This window comes from Mirounga angustirostris, unplaced genomic scaffold, assembly GCF_029215605.1.
Source record: "Mirounga angustirostris isolate CCGP_5_RB_7025 unplaced genomic scaffold, mMirAng1.0.hap1 SCAF_9, whole genome shotgun sequence".
NCBI lineage: Eukaryota > Metazoa > Chordata > Mammalia > Carnivora > Phocidae > Mirounga > Mirounga angustirostris.
The window spans coordinates 47,567,816-47,584,705 of record NW_026991717.1 but is presented as its reverse complement, the minus strand read 5'-3'; the positions used below and the strand labels follow the sequence as shown (position 1 = coordinate 47,584,705).

General features: G+C 52.8%; 1 protein-coding gene across 4 annotated transcripts in view; it reads left to right on the top strand.

Moving 5' to 3' along the window:
• CGNL1 (cingulin like 1) overlaps window positions 1–13,937 on the top strand; it is a 158,815-nt gene extending 144,878 nt beyond the window's left edge. For all 4 annotated transcript variants that reach the window (XM_045899992.3, XM_064570420.1, XM_054513523.2 and 1 more), the window contains 5 exons: window positions 7,374–7,457; window positions 8,171–8,295; window positions 9,213–9,321; window positions 9,622–9,785; window positions 10,842–13,937. In XM_045899992.3, the coding sequence (XP_045755948.1) occupies window positions 7,374–7,457; window positions 8,171–8,295; window positions 9,213–9,321; window positions 9,622–9,785; window positions 10,842–10,974 (615 nt within the window). In that variant the 3' untranslated portion in view covers window positions 10,975–13,937. The remainder of the gene's footprint in view (window positions 1–7,373; window positions 7,458–8,170; window positions 8,296–9,212; window positions 9,322–9,621; window positions 9,786–10,841) is intronic.
• The last annotated feature ends 2,953 nt before the right edge of the window (window positions 13,938–16,890 follow it).

The following is a 16,890-nucleotide window of genomic DNA, read 5'->3' as shown; positions in this document are numbered from 1 at the left end:
TATCTACTCTGTAAAACAGAGGTGAGGACTATTTGTTTTCTCACCCAAACATGGTTTCACCTGATTCAGGAAGGGTTCTGGCTTGTAAGTTGAAGGCAAATTGATTTAAATAGTGGGTATTTCACCGGCTTTGGTCTGTTTAAATACAAAGAAATCCTTTTTTCTCTCCTTCCTCCAAAACCGTGTCTCCATTTACAATTGCTATCTTTACGGAGGATTTGCTAAGTGCTGGGCTCTGTGTGCCCTGCTTACATGCTTTTGTGTCATTGTTTCTGCTTATAAGTGACCACCTAGGGTCCTGAAGCTTAGAGGCCAAGCCAGGATTTGACTCCAGAGCCTACTGCCTCCCACCTGTTCCCATCATTCCAGCATCAGACTTAAGACTGGTAAAGACCTCCCCAGATACATTTGGGGCCTCTCTTCACAAGTTAACAATAAGGCCATGGTGTCTTTTAATATGGATGAGGATTTATGATCTTCTCTTGACTGTCCAGTGAGTCCAGGATTTACATAGTAAAAGAGAGGCCCAGCATTGGTGTGTTTTAAACGTGTTCTAGTTCACTGGGCGCTGCTGTGCTGTTCCTGATGGTTGAGTACAAACAGTTAACACTTGGGCTGGGCCTCAATGGAGAGGCGTTTTCTTGGCCATGGAAGCTATGATGACCCAGCTCAGTGGAAAGATGATTCTTCTAATATAGGCAGACAAGAGGAAAAACACCAACTCCAGAGCTTTGGGTGGCTTTATGATCCTTCCAGGGGCTGAGTAAGGCTTCCCTGTTGCCTTGGCAACAACAGAATAAATCCCAGTGGATGAAGTTGCAGACCCCTGCATTCCTTTTTGGAACTGCTCCCAGGTGGTTGGCTCACACCTGCTCCTCAGTCTGCACCAGGGTGATGCATCCGGCAGGATATGGTACTGGGAAGTAAGGCTCCTTTGCAGTCAGTGACTGAACCATCAATTATGGAGCTTCTTTTCTTTTAATTGAAATGCTCCTTAGTCTCAGACCTGGCTCCGATTGTATGGACGGCTTAAAACCCAATGTGTATAGTTGGTTAATAATGGTTTTCCTCTCTTATGATTGAGGATCTTCCTGGTGTTTTTAATACCAGCCAGGAGTGTAGGTCCCAAGGCCCTCTACAGCCCAATGGTAAACACAGGTGATGGGGCAAAATATTGTTATTAGCGATCATAAATATCTCTGGCTTCTCATTAACATGGAAGGCTGCTGAGTCTCATCCTGAGAGCTGGCTCAGGTCATGGGTGCCTCTGACATAAAACCCACTGGAATCTGATACTGTTCTTTCCGATCAAGATGCTCAGGGTTTAGCATTTCTCCAATCCAGCTCTGATAAACTGTTGCCTTCAGCTCCTGTTCTGTTTTTAATTTGACTGGAAAAGTTTTTGTTTGGTCTATTTAGTATAGTTGAAGGGTAAACGACATGTAAAGCACTAAGCTTATATAAAAGAAATGTTTTCCCAGCCACAGATTTACTTCTCTGGTCCACAGGAGGAAGCTGGCCAAGCCAGCGGCTCTCTTCTCTTCCCTTCTCTCCCCGGCCCTCCCCTCCCCTCCTCGCCCCTTCTCCCCCCTCTCCCCTCCACTCCCCTCCCTTCTTCTCTCTTCCCCCCTTCCTCTCCTCTCTTCTCCCCTTCCCTCCCCTCCCTGCTCCTGCCCTCCTTGCCTCTCTCCCTCCTCTCCTTTCCCCTCCTCTCTTCTCCCCTTCCTTCCCCTCCCTGCCCCTCCCCTCCTCGCCTCTCTCCCATCCCCTCCCCTTTCCTCTTTTCTCACCTCTCCTCTCTTCTCCCATTGTGGGCTCAAGTCACTGGACCAGTCCTAGGGATCACTGTATTGACAGGGCTAAAGTACTTCTGGTTTACGGTAAAACCCAGCCTTGAGAGCATTGTCCGTCACTTCACAAGGTCTTCCTTGTATAAGGCTTCATGTAGTCGGCTTATTTTGGAATCTTCTGTCAGGCTGTCCTTTTTGAAGAATTGAAGGAAGCCTCGCATGCCTGCTAAAAGGCCTGGTTTGCGAAAGCGTAAGAAAAAATGGACAGCCCCGTCACAGTAACTGTTAAGTTTTATGGTTGCACATTTGTTCCTTCCTGTTCTTCACTCTGATTTATTTTGCACTTCCATTTTAATAGCCATCTTTTGAAGAGATGTAGGGGAGTATAAATAGTGACGTTTTGTTTTGTTTTGTTTGGGATTTTTTTGGAGTATCACCATTTGCCTGGGGCTCTCCAAGGAGGTCTTTTTTTTTAGCAATGAGATTTTTTTTTTTTTTTTTAAGATTTTATTTATTTATTTGTTAGAGAGAGAGCACAAGCAGGGGGAGCGGCAGGCAGAGGGAGAAGCAGACTCTCTGCTGAGCAGGGAGCCCAACACGGAGCTCGATCCCAGGACCCCGGATCATGACCTGAGCTGAAGGCAGCCGCTTAACCGACTGAGCCACCCAGGTGCCCCTCCAGGGAGGTCCTGAACCTGAGGAGACCTCTGGGATGCTGCCCCCCTGAGCCCTCCTGTGCACTGGGAGGCCCGTATCCTGGCGGGACCCAGATTTTCCAGTCAGTGGCACTGAGGGAGCTAGACTTGGCCACTGGTTGCTGCTTGGAGTCACAGGGATTTTCCTGAACTCCCGTCTGGGCCCAGCGCTGCATGGCCCCTTGGTGGTCCCGGAGCCCCTCCCTGCAGCTTCTCTGCCTCGCTCCACTGTGGAAGTCCCCGCCCGAACGCTCTTGCCTTGTACGATTTGCCCTTCACTGAGAGACCTGGGTCTTCCACGTTTGCCGAGAGGGAGAAAAGGAGTGAATGATTTTCAGCCAGAAAGCTGGGCTAGAATCCCAAAGCTGCGTCCAACGTTCCTGAACCTCCCACCTGGAAAATTGGGTGATAACATCTGCTTCAGAGAGTGGCAGGAGGATTGATAGGCCCAGACGTGCCCAGGACACTCGCAGTTGCCCCGGGCATGTCACCCGGGGCTTTTGATTCTTGATGTTTCCCTCCTCGGTCGTCAGGCCTGGAGCACAGCTGCAGAAACCACCACCTGACCCCCTAAAAGCAGATGCCATATATAGCTACAACCACACCCTTGTCTCCACTCTGCCGGCCTTTTATTGTCTTTTGGTATTTTTCAGCCTAATGCCTCACAACAACTAAATTTCTAAATTTCTTTCTCTCTCTACAAGCCCACAGTTCTTCCTTATCCCCCACTTTTGGAAAAATAATTTCCCTTCCCTTCGCTCCTTTCCCTCCCTCCCATGCCTCTGAGCTACAGGAGCCTGCCTCCCTTAAGTCCTGCATTATGCTGTCTCTCAGAGGCTCAGAGAAAGTTCTCTCCCACTCCATGCTGCCCCCGGCACCGGGCCTACATCCTGTCCCTCCCCATACACAGTCAGTCTCCCTGTTCAACTCCCTTCTCGTCACTGTCCAGCGTCTGTAACTTCCTTTCTCCGTGATTCTCACCCTCGCCTGCTAATAGGTGTGGGGCGCCTCTATTACAGCCCTCTTTGGGGCCCTCACATCCCCAGCCCTCCAGTTGTAGCTGTCATCTCGTCACCACTGGAGTTCGAGGAAAGGCGTTTTTCCACCTCTTCGTGCCCGGCACCTTCCCAGTTTCTGCACTTGGGTTCCCCTCTCTGCCGAGCCTTCCAGAGCCAACTTCTTGTCCAGCTCAGGCGCTTTTCCCCAGGCTTCCTTCTGCCTGACCTTCCTCAGTCCTCACCCTTCTTGGCTTATGGGACAGGGCAGTATCCTGGTTTTGTCCCAGTCTCCCCTAGGGGGAGTGCTCCGCAGGGCACAGCTCTGGGGCCTCCTCATTCTTCATACAGTTCTCCTTGGGGAGCTCATCAGGCCCGTGGCTTCAGCTGGTGCCATCCCGTCTCTGCACCTGTCTGCAGCCTCTCCTGGACTCTAGGGGTAGATGGGGCTGGTACGGGACCTACCTCCTGCGAGGGGGTGGGGGGATGGAGGACTAAAGGAACAGCACTGTAAAAATGCTTAAGACTTCCTTTAGTAAGTGCAATCCAAGCTCTCTGGTCACCATGTAGTAACAGGCCCCATGGGACTGCTCCCTGTGCCCTCTCTCTTAACCTGCCTGTCTCCTGCCCCTGCGTGTCTAGTCCGGTGCTTTGTTTCTCGAGCACCCCATCTTCTTGCTTACCTCCCACTCTGACTCACTGGTGGCCCTGGTCTGGGAAGCTGTGTTCCCTCTCCTGCCCCTTTCTCTACCCTGCCTGAGCCTGGCCTCTCAGGTGGGTCACAGCTGAGGGGCCCTTTCCCTGGCCCTCTATGCCTGGGCTGTGACCACTGCCATGCGCCACACATATGGGACTTACTCGTTTGTCCCCCACGAGGCTACAGTTAGGGCAGGTCCTGTGTTGGTCTTTGTCAGTGTCCTCGGGCTGCTAACGTCGAAGGAGCGAACTCATCCTGTCACCTATCCCGTCATTCCAAGACCAGCTGTCCCCCAGCACACAAGTACGTTCATGTCCTTTCTGGGGACACTCCTCAGTGCCTGGAGAGATGGGGCGGCTACTCTGGTCGGAGGATGGGGGCAGGGGCCTCTGGCTTCCTCGCAGGGAGAGCCACTCTGCACCCACCAGAATGTGCTTTCACTGTGACCAGCCACCTCGAAGGGCCCTCACAGGCTATCTCGTTCAAGTGCCTTGTGTTAGAAATGAGTCTGCATCCCGGAGGTGAGGTGGCTGAGGTCACACACAAGTGAACTCAGAGCCAGAGGAGAAGCCAGGCCTCCGCTGCTCGGCTGTGGAATGACTTCCCATCACAGTGACAGTTTAACCGTGTTCTGGTGAACAGAACACTCTCCCCCGGGAGGCACATGGCAGTCCCGTGGCCCAGCCGTGCTGACGTCCTCCGTGCTCCGTGTGCTGCGTTGGCCGGTTTGGAGGCCGTGCTCAGAGTGGGGCTGTGAGCCCGCATTCGTTAGCTGTGGACTTTGTGCTCATGTGGCAGTTACAGGAATATTCCAGCACCTCTGTAACAGGTGATTCTCGAGGGCTCTGGGGCCAGGCGGGGTGGGAGCCGGGCCACGGACGGAATTCTCCCTGCTCTGCCGGCTGACCCTTAGCATTGCTGGCACTTTTTTCCCTGCAGCGTACAAGGGTGCCCTAAGGAGATTGCCTTCTTCCCAGGTCTTGGTTTTTACATGACCGCTGTATTTGAACCCTAGATCCGCGTGAGGCCTTTGCACTAAGTTGGTCCAGAGAGCCAGGGCAGGCGGAGTAGTGGGCTGTGAGTAGGCTTGGCCTGGGTTCTAGTTCTGCTCTCTCTGGTCACATGTATCCCTGCCCTGGGCGTCAGTGTCCCCTGCTGTAGAATTCTGAATTCCCTTGACTTAGAAGCCTGCTGGCCAGAAATGCAAAAATGTCAGCGTTTTTTTTGTTTTGACCACACAGATACTCCCTCACCTGTGGGCAGAGTCCCAGCCTCTCCAGGTCCAGGTCCTGCCCATCACCAGACTCATTCCTCAGCCCTCCCTGTCACCCACTCTGGGCCACCCACACCACGCTGCTTGTCATTCCCTGCATGCACTGTGGCAGGGACAGCGGGAGACGGGAGCAGATGCAAGCCTGTCCCAGCGTTTCCTCTTATTATCCCTGGCTCACCCTGCAAGGTCTTGCTCTCCAGGCAGAGGGTGGGGGAGGGGTGGGCTGTTCCTTTACTCAGGTGCTTGTGCAGGTGGTGAAAATGCAAGTGGAGACCAGACCAGTGAGACTGTTACAGGTGTACCCCGGGCATCCAGGGACTCGTGGGTGCACCTCTTACCCAGGCTGAACCTTATGAAGGAAGGGGTGGTTTTATTTTACTGGTTCACGTGGTCAGTTCTCCCAGCTTCTTCAGGCTGCCCTCTGCTGGACAGTCCTGGGAACAGGGTCTGGGGTTCATGTCACTGCTGCTGAAAGCCCGCTGGGGATTGGGGAACAGAGGCAGGCCACGGGATTTCTCTCTGGGTACTGCTCCACCAGGCTCATTTCCTATTTTTTTTTTTTTTAAGATTTTATTTATTTATTTGACAGAGAGAGACACAGCAAGAGAGGGAATACAAGCAGGGGGAGTGGGAGAGGGAGAAACAGGCTTCCCACAGAGCAGGGAGCCCGACGCGGGGCTCGATCCCAGAACCCTGGGATCATGACCTGAGCCGAAGGCAGATGCTTAATGACTGAGCCACCCAGGCACCCCAAGGCTCATTTCCTATTAACATAGACGAAATCCTCAGTAACGTTTAGCCTTTGCCAGGTCACCAAGAGCTGCCCAGTGTTCTTGCTGACTTTTGTTTCTGGTACACGAAGGGAGAAATCTAGCAGCGTCTGAAATATGCTAAGTGTAGAAGCCTTTCCCAAAGTTTGAACTTACCCTGCAGCAGTCAGGAACTCAGATGAGTGCTCGCTCCCCCTCTTACTAGTTGTGTAGATCTCGGGCAAGTTGGATCACTGAATCATCCCCGGACGAATGATGCCCGGATGCTCAGTTTTAGCATCGGAAGTCTTGTGCCCCGAGAACATCCTCCAAGTTGGGCGAGTTGGCCGGGATGGTTGAGCACCATGCAAGTTGATGAGCTTCTCTACACCCCAGTGCCCTCCGCAGAGATAGGATTACCTACTTCCTGGGGTTGTTGTGGGGACAGTAATAGTGCTTGTGGAGTGCTAAGCAGGTGATTCCATTTTCTGGAGCTGCTGTAACAAAGTGCCACGAATGGGGTGGCCTAGGACAGAAATTTATTATCTCATAACTCTGGAGCCCAAAAGTCTGAAATCAAAGTATCAGCAGAGCCTTGCTCTCTTTGGACCTGTAGGAGAATTCTCTGTTGCTTCTTCCGGGCTTCGGGCAGCTTTCTGGCTCTTCGGCATTCCCTGACCATAGATGCCTTCCTCCAGTCCTCTGTCCTCACGTGGCATTGTCTCTGTGTCTCTCTTCACGTGGCTGTCTTTTCTGGCTGCATGTCTGTCCCAGAATCCAAATTTCCCATTTTTATAAGGCCACCAGTCATATTGGATTAGGGCCTACCCTAATGACCTCGTTTGAGCTTGGTTACCTCTGTAAAAACCCTGTTTCCAAATAAGGTCATATCTTAGGTACCAGGAGGTAGGACTTCAGTGTATCTTTTTGGGGGGCCAACCATTCAGCCCATAACAGCAGGGTTTGCTATGACCGTTACCGTCGTTTGTAACGTTGTCTTTGCAATCATCACGAAACCAAGAATATCTAAGAAACAGCTCCTGCCCCCAAGAGGAGATGGCATGATGAAGAGAAGCTGGCTTGGTGGTTGGAATTTGGTACCCAGGGACCATATCAACACGAAGGATACAGAGACAGCCCCTCTAACTGCTGGGCTTTGTTCTCCTTGGTGCAGATGGAGCAGATGAGGAGCGAGCTCCTGCAGGAGAGAGCTGTCAAGCAGGACTTGGAGTGTGACAAGATTTCTCTGGAGAGGCAGGTGAGGCTGGTCTTGGATTAGACCCCCTCGGTGGGGTCTCCTTTGCATGGCACCCCAAGAACTCTGGAGCCTAACTCACCTGAGAGGTGGAGGTGTTCTGAAGGCCTTTTCCAGAGAGGTTTTCCCAATAATATTAAATCTGCTTGGAGGTTGAACAGCTAGGGAGGAGGAATTGCGGGTGGCGTCTTCTAGATCCTAAGAGGGCTAAATTCTGACATAAAGGGAATGAAAAATGGGGGCCATGAGTTGCCAACAGAGCTTATTGGAATCGTTTCTTTTTTTTGTTTTGTTTTATTTTGTTTTGGAATCGTTTCTTTTACATGCTATTCATGTAAATTCTTCACTGAATATCCTATATGATCTTGGTGAAGGAGCCTGTTTCTCCTGCCATCCCCACCTCCCCCCCATAGGTTTATACAAAAACAAGGCCATGCATGTTTGCCTGACATCCAGGAGTCCTACGACGGCCAAAGATTTCACTTGGGCTCAGGAGGGAATGTGGTAGAATCTCTTCTCAGCATGCCAGGAGTGGAGTGCAAGGCCTGTCCCTAGAGACATGCCCGGCTTCCCCTGGTCCCCCAGGGCCATGCATCCCGTGTGGAGGGCGGGCTCATCGCAGTTGCTGACCACGTGCTGGCTCCACCCTGTACTCTTCCCTGCACAGAGAGCACAGCAGACGCACAACCCCTCACAGCATCCCTGTCTGATTCTAGAACAAGGACTTAAAGAGCCGGATTATCCACCTGGAAGGCTCCTACAGGTCCAGCAAAGAGGGGCTGGTGGTGCAGTTGGAAGCCAGGATCGCTGAGCTGGAGGACCGTCTGGAGAGCGAGGAGAGGTGAGCCCGGCCAGCCGAGGTGCGGAGGCCCGGTGAGCAGTGGTGTCCACACTGCAGAGCACGTTCCCATTTGTGCCTCTTCCTGTCCTTATGAGCCTTCCTGTGAGGAAGGTGGAGCAAGTACAATAGGCGAGAAAAGCAAGACCGGTGCCAGTAAGTACTGGGGAAGGTAGCCGGGCTGAATATTGGCCCGCGGACTCTAGCGCAGGCGTCCCACGCCTGAGCCCACAGCTTCCGCGCTGTGCTGGCTGCTCCTTTCCACCCCTCGGAATGACAGGCTGCCTCATCAGCTACTGAGTTTGAGCTGGATTAGAGGCAGGGGGTCCACTCTACCCCAGGGGCCAGAGGTATTGGAGCAGAGGCCCAGTGCTGGCTCAGAAATGGGCAGGACCCCCACAGTGGGTGGAAGACGCTTGGGATCAGAGGGCCTCCCTCCTTTCCAGGAGATTCTCTGCATCTGGCTCCGAGATCATAGCCCGAGGGCCAGCGAGCACCCGGTTGAGCCTGACTCGCCTCTGTTCTTACTCTTGGCCCCTCAGGGGTGAGGTGTGCGTGCATATAGCACTGTACATGATCCGTTCCTAGTAGGACTTTGGGGCTGGGCTGGAGCAGCCTAGAGTAGACCCATGCCGCTCATACTTGGGCAGTCGGGGGCCCTCTGCCTTACAAAGTAAAGCTTGGGACTGGAAGAACGCAGGGCAGCTCCATTCCCAGCTCTGCCTGTCGCTGGCTCTGCGGCCTCGGGCAAGTCGCTCCCCTTCATGGAGCCCCCGTTTCTGACCGCTGCATGTCTCCGACCCTAAGCCACGAGTTGACCAGGCCTCTTGGCTGGAGCTTCCTTGCCTCCACAGCCTGGCTAGGGCCTCCTGTGGGGCTGGATGAGAGGGTCCTCGGTTCTATTCCCCCTGCCCTTCTAGGGACCGGGCCAGCCTCCAGCTCAGCAACCGCCGGCTGGAGCGGAAGGTGAAGGAGCTGGTGATGCAGGTGGATGATGAGCACCTGTCGCTGACTGATCAGAAGGACCAGGTGAGAGACCCTTATTCTCAGATTTTTCTGTTGCGGGTGGGTGATAGAGTTGTAGAGACTGAGTCCTGTCTTCCCCTCTCCCCAGGTACATTGTAGAACAATGGGGCCTTTGTAGCCTACTTTAGCAGGGGGTTCAGCAACCCTCAGCCCCGGAGCTGAGACCGGTTGCTCTCTTTGCCACCTCTTGGTCGCCTGGGGAGGACGCGGCTGGACTGCAGGCCTCTCTGTGCTGGACTCTTCTCCATCCCCGCTGGGCTGGGTGACCAGCCGGCGTTCAACCTGCCTTCTCTCCCAATGCAGCTGAGCTTGCGCTTGAAAGCCATGAAGCGGCAAGTGGAGGAGGCTGAGGAGGAGATCGACAGACTAGAAAGTTCTAAAAAGAAGCTGCAGAGGGAGCTGGAGGAGCAGATGGATGTGAACGAGCAGCTACAGGGACAGCTCAATGCCATGAAGAAGGACCTCAGGTGGGCGAGTGTGGCGGCCCCGCAGGGACTGTGATCCCCCTGCCATTTGAGGAGAGCTCGACGCTGTCAGGGCATGCTTACTGCTGGTGTCTGACTCCAGTTCCTTGTTGTTGCCTCTCGGGGTTATCGCATCCTGGAGTCGAGAGTGGCCACATCCACTTCGGTCACCCCACATGTGTCCTCCCCATACCAATCCCCTGCTGTCAGCCAGACAGATTTCATCCCTCTTGTCCATAAGGGGAAACTGAGGCTCAGAGCAGGAGACCTAGCTCGTACCACCCTGGAGGGGGCAGCCTCTAGACCAGTCCTTAGGAGTCCTGCTTTTAGGGAGAAAAAAGATAAGGTTTGGCTTCATATCCCCATGAAGACTAGACTCTCTTGGGCCTGATCTCAGGAGAGAGCTGCCTCTAAAGTCCCCCTGCCATGACTGGAAGGGGCCTGGGGTGGGGGTCACTTTCCCTGCCCCAGGGTCACTGGGGTACAGGGTGAGATTAAGTTCATGCTCATCCATAGAGCTGAGCCTTTCCCAGAGGCTGACTATGCAGGTAGCCCAGGTGGTTCTCTTGTAAATGGACAGAAGACCCCAGCCCGGTGAGAATCCTATAAATAGGGCCTGTCTATTAAGAGCCTGGCCCCAGGGCTGGCATTAGGGTGCACCATTTAAGGGGGCACCAAAAATCTTAGTAATCAAGATAGATAATTCATGCGCTGTTATATAAAGTGAATGCAAACAACCCATGGTAAACAAGATATCAAAATTTTTAATTAAGATGGGATCAATAACAGCACCCTGACGAGACATATCGTAGCTTGAGGCGAAAGGAAAAAGCCCTACTGAACTTGTTCCAGCCCCGTCTAGCCCTTCCTGGCAACACCGGACGCCTGCAGGCAGTTTGCTCCCTGTTGCTGAAGGAACTGTCAGGTGCAGACCAGTTCATGTGCTTCCGTGGCAGCCAGAGGGGTGGAGAGATGGGAACCCCAGACCCTTCCTTCATCCCCGATCAGAGACAAACTGCAGCCCAGGGCCAGGACACATGCCCCCTGTTGTTTCGGCAGACTTAAGAAGCTGCCGAGCAAGGTGCTGGACGACACGGATGATGATGACCTCAGTACGGATGGGGGGAGCCTCCACGAGGTGCCGCTGAGCCACAGCTTCCCCAAGGACAGCGCCGCCACCAGCCAGATGTGAGGCCCCTTCCGGGGCTGCGGTGGCCCGTCATGCCTGGCAGGGCCCGGCAGCCAGCCACCCGCAGCGGAGAGCAGGAGAGGCAGCGTCTATGCGGAGCCGAGACCTGAGACCCGTGCACCTCCTCGTCACAGAACAGGCCGACTCCTCCACATTGCATTCCTCCCGGGGTCTCTGAGTTGGTAGCGCACCTCTCCTCGCTTGGACAGGTAGCAGTTTAAATGTTGGCGCCTGAGGCATAGGAACCACCACTCACTGTGGGTTTGGAGGCTCTATTTCAGTGGGAGGAAGCCCGGATTCTGCATAGCTGTCTGCCGCACTGTTCTCAACGGTGCTCCTGTGCCCTCCTCCCTCCCTGGCCAAGGAGAAGGGTCCAAAAGGCTACTAGTTGTTATTTAATAGCCATTGTGCGGGGGAGGAGATGATGCATAGACTGCACATATTTGAATCCAGATTCTCCTGGGCTGCAGCTGTTCCACTGTGGAATGTTACAGAAGCTTGTAGGATGGCTTGTTTGTAAACTCCACACATCTTTCTTCTTATTTTTTAAAACATGGAGCTACGAGGTTTTAAGGATGAAGACACAGAGATGAGAGAGAGAGGGTAGAATACAGACTACTTTTGACATCAGAGTTGGACAAAAGGAATTGTCGTGGTGATAAGGGACAGTTAATCCCGAGAAGAGAAGTTCAAGTGGTCTTGGTGAACAACTTACGGAGGGAGAGAAAGTCAGAAGGTCATGGGTATCTGTGGCCCTGCCTACTTATTTTATCTAGAAGGTTGTTACAATTTCTGAACCATGCTGAGACCAATTCCCAGTCACCAACTGCAATTTCATTTCCACAGTTGGGGTGGGGAGACTCGTAAATAAGGTTTTTGACAAATCATGTGGTTTCTGGAGGGTTGGGGTCCTCCTGTCGTTTCTTACTGGTCCTTTCCTCCTGTCCACCCACGTCAGGCCTCCAGGTAGCCTCCTCTGGCCGATGGTTGCTGGGTAGGGAGTGGGAGGGTGTGAGGAAGAGGCGGGCGGTGTCCAGGAAGGTCATGGGGGGAGGGAGGAGAGGGGGTAAGCGGGCCCGTGTGAGTGTGGGGAGGAAGGAAGAGGGAAGTTCGTGAAAGCTGGGGGATGTGTAGACAAGGGGGATGTTGAGCCGGATCTGGAGTTTATGTCAGGAAAGTGAGGGGAAAAAAGTCAGGAGGTGCAGACTGGAAGGCTCCTTCTGGCTTTCTGGGACGGAGGGACGTGGGCCGGCACCAGGCACGAAGGAAGCGGAATTGGGTGAGGTTACATTGCTGGGGCAGCATTACAGGGAATGTGGAATTGGGAACTTGCAGTCTTGTCGTATCCCAGTACTTCCTCCTGGCCTTCCTGGTGTCACCTCCCACTGCCACTGGTCCCATGGATGCCCAGAGGCCGAGTCCAGGCACAGCCGGGCCCCCACAGGTCAGGGCCAGGGTGTAGAGCAGGCAGCTCAGTAGGGCCACGGCCAGGGAGAGAACCTCGTAGGATGTGTCTATATACGGGGGCGGAGAGGATCGTGTTCAGTTGGGTTGGCAGTATCCCCAGGTATCCTAAGAGACGGATAGCCCATGGACCAGAGAACTCCATGACAGTTACCGTGAGGAGCAGGGAGCTTCAGTGCCCTAGCTACACCAGGGCTCAGAGCCCACTGAACAGGATTCAGAGTGATCAGCCTGCTTTAAGGGCACGTGTCACCCCACCCCTGCCTCCCTAACAGGACAGGGAGCCCCACCTCTCCTGGCTTGGAGTGGTTCTTGCCTCTGCTTATTCATTTGAGGTGCAGAGAGATTGCTCCCTTTCATCATTCATTCATTGAGCCAATATTGATTGGGCGTCCACCATGTGTCAGACACAGTCCTTGACACTGGGAATACAGCAGTGAATAAAACAGACCCAAATGCCCTCCTAGAGTGCAGGACAGTAGTCCTACAAACGGACGCCGAGGCCTAGCCCCTCCGTACCCAGCCCTGGAGCGCCTCTGTCCTCTTGGGGACACAACAAGCCTGATTCACTGGAATTCCCCGGGGGTTCTCCGACCCTCACTATATTTCTGATTTCCCTGCTGCTTCCACTCACTGTCATTAGCTATATGCCAAGAAGTCTGCCCACAAATGCCTCAGCCCGCTCATAACTACAGGTGGGACAGGAGAAGGTCAGAGGTGCAAGAACTTGGCGGAGGGACGGGGTGGGGCGAGTGTCTATCTGGGGTTTGTGAGAAAGTCACTGTTTCTGGCAGTTCCTCGTGGTCACCAGGCTGCAAGAGGCAAAAGTGCCCATGGAAAGAGAAAAGAGATCCCTGTTCAGAGGGTTGCATCCTCACGGTAAAAGATGGGCCGTTGTAAATGTTAACAAAGGCATCAGCCTACACGGGCTTGGTGCTGGAGGTGAGGCGTGCGGGGTAGCAGGGTGGGAAGAACATCGGACTGGGCCTTGAGAGATGTTTTCAAGTCCTCACTCTTCTTGCCCCGGTGACCTTGACGGGGGTGACCTTGATGGGGGACGGGGCGTGTGCTCTCAGAGCGCAAGATTGCCTGGAATACATGAGGACCATGGCTCAAGGTCCTTTCCAGCTCTGACATGCTATCATTCTTTGATTTTATTATATACTCATTTTCTTTCCTGTTTATTATTTTAAGAACTAACCCTACTCAAGAATATTTAGCTAGCTTAAAAAAAAAAGAAAATATTTTATTTAATAAACCAATATGTGGCCTAATGCAATGCCGAGGAGACAATCATCGTATATCTTTATAATTTTTTTTTTTCCTGCTTCGGAGTGTCCTTTGACAAATGCAAGAAGCTTTATTCTGTTGTGCTTCAGCTTTGGGGATGTTTGATTGCTTTGGTTTGTCATGGGGAAGAGATGTTGTGGGCAGCTACCTCCATGTACGTGAACTGGATAAAGCAGGATTGCCTTTCAATAAATGGTGTCATCCGACAGGAATCTTGACTCTGCCATTATTTTAACTCCCTTGTTTTCTCCAGAGCTTGGTTCCGTGTCCACCAAGAAACAGCCAAGGTGAATGGCTGGAGGCTGCCTGAGGAAGTGGAACGTGGTGGCCTTTCATGCCCAGAACCAGTTTCTGAAATTAGAAGGATGGGAGCGGGTCCGTGGTAAACACTGGGAGAATTAATATGCCTGCAGATGGTGATGTTCTGAGAAATCCAGCCTGCCCATTTGCAGAAAAAGGCAACATGGGAAGTGCGTTCATAACTGAGGATAAACAGACACGCCCTGTTTATTCCTTGTTCCTAAACTAAAATGTGTTCTCCTACCATCAGAGTTGACGCATGATCTCTCTTGATCGATAGCAGGCTGACAGCAAGTACCAGGGTCCCCATTTTACAGGAAAGGGCTCCTTCTCCACAAAGGGACCTACACGGCTGGTTCTTCATCCTCAGATACAGTCTCTGCCCTGTCCTCTGGAGGCCGATCCCTGCCGGCCCTGGGGTCTCTCCATGACCTATGGCTGCTCTGTTGAGGGTCAGCCAGGAGCAGCAGGTAGGGGTTGGATATTTCTCTGTTATCATTCTCTGCTTCGTGCAACATTTTTGGCGGTGGCTCCTATGGGGGGACGGGGTTCCGTCGTGACTCCAGCTCCCACAGGACTTTGGGTGACCCTACCTCCCCCTTGTGCCTCTGGTCCTAAAGGTGGTCCTGGCTTCCTGTTGCTGTTCCTCTGGGTCCCTCAGCGGCCCTGGCGGGTTCCCACAACACTGCCTACCCTCCTGTGTGGCTTTTCACTAAATTCTTTGGGCCCCTGCAAGGGGGTGCTGTTTACTGCCCTGAGCTCTACCCACTGCCCCCTCGATGCCCCCAGCAATGTAAACATCCTGCCCATCCAGCTATGGTGCAGCCCTAGGCTCCTCTTATTCTGACTAAAGGGAGCATCTCAAATATAAATGAGATTTTCTTTTTTTTTTTTAAAGATTTTATTTATTTGACAGAGAGAGAGAGACAGTGAGAGAGGGAACACAAGCAGGGGGAGAGGGAGAGGGAGAAGCAGGCTTCCCGCCGAGCTGGGAGCCCAATGTGGGGCTCGATCCCAGGACCCTGGGATCAGGACCTGAGCCGAAGGCAGACACTTATCGACTGAGCCACCCAGGCGCCCCATAAATGAGATTTTCTAATTTTAATAAGTCATCAAAGGCTTTGCATAAATGCTGTTTACTTTCTTCTTTAAGGTCAGGTTTATTGAGGTATCATTTTATCATTTCTAATAAAAGGTGCCCTCTTTGGTATTATCTCCTTTTGAAACTATATTTAGGCCCCTTTTCCTTGGTTCCCCCCGCCAGGGTCCTCTTGGTGGGGATAGGAGACCCAAGGAGAGCCCAGAGCTAAAGGGAAAAGTCCTTCCAGGCCTGTGGCACCCTTGTCTGCATTCTTGACATTCCTTCCTTGAATTGGTTGATAGGAGCTATGATCCTGTCTTTGTTGCTAGACAGTCATGAACCAGAAAGTTTTCTAAATTTTCACATGGTAGGGGGAAATGACCTGACAGCCAGTTCCTGTCAGGGGCTGAACAACCCCACAGGCAGGTGGGGTGCCAGGCTCTGCCGAGGGATCCGCATGCCTTGATGGTGCTCTCAGACCCGTCGAATGCCAGGCGCTGAAAATCACCGCAGGCATTCATGCCTTTCTCCGTGAGGAAAGCGAGGTTTGAGCGTGTGCCCCTTACCAGCGGTCCAAAAGACACTCAACAATACTGCCTGTTGTGCGGGGGATGTTTGCAAGTTTCCCACCGCACGGAATCCCACCTGCTCTCACAGCAGATGGTCAGGGACTCCCTGGGGGTGGGGAGCATGATTCCTGGGGTCTTCTGGGTGAACAGAATTAAACAAGTTCATGAGAAAGGCAGAAATTTCGGCAGGTAAGGAATCGGAGGCTGTAAGTCACATCTGGAGTGGGGGCCGCCCTGGGAGTAGTACCTACCACCCCGGGCCAGGTGCTGTAGCAGATGCAAGGTGTAAGCCACAGTCTGGCACCTGCAGGAGCTTACAGTGCAATTATCAAAATGGGGATTATTAAACTGAGTGGAAATTAGATTTAAGTATTCAGTCTTTCCTATGTTTATGGCATGCCAAATTTGTCTTTTTTTCCCATTTATAGTCCCTGACCTTCCCCAGGGCACACGGTTGGAGGTGGAGGTGCAGGACCAGAGTCTGGGTCTGGTTCTGGGGCTCACACTCTGCTCCCAGGAAGCTCTGCTGCCCCTCCCCCAACACTCACCGCCCTGGAGGACAGAGGTCTTTCATCTGATCCCGAATTAGAGACCCCTCAGACCTCCTGATCTTTCCTTTTTCAGATCCCCCTCAGGTGTGAGTTTCTGTGCAGCTCAACCACCTTTGCCTGCCCCCACTCAGCACTGCAATCACAGGCAGGTGGAAATCAAATTAGCCTTCGAAGCCACAGAGCACATGATCAAGGTGAGTCACAGATTTTTAGCTGCTCGTCTAACCCAACCGTCTCTGGTTCCACTTGCTGCTGGATCTCTCATGTTACCTTCAACGACCTCTTGGTGCTGTGCTCGCCTTTCCTGTCTGGGGTGGGATGGCTGCTCAAGGTGGTCGCTGGGCCTTGCCACTATCTCGTTGCATGGAAGGTGGTCTTTGAGAAGCATCAGCAAGTCCTGGAATTTGGATGGTTCCCAGGGAACATTCATCTTCCCAACCCCAGACTCTACTCTCTGGTGAGCTCCTTCTAGAGCCGTATATAACAATACTCTTCATCGTGTGGTGTCCCTTTCATGTTCGTTTTACATTCAAAACTGCTCTTGCGATCTGAAATCAGCAGATTGTTCTCACCAGAACACTCTCCACTGAGGTCACTAAGAAAACCCCTCACCCCAGAATCGCTCATTGAAGATTACCAGGTGGTTGGGCTGGAGTCTGAAACT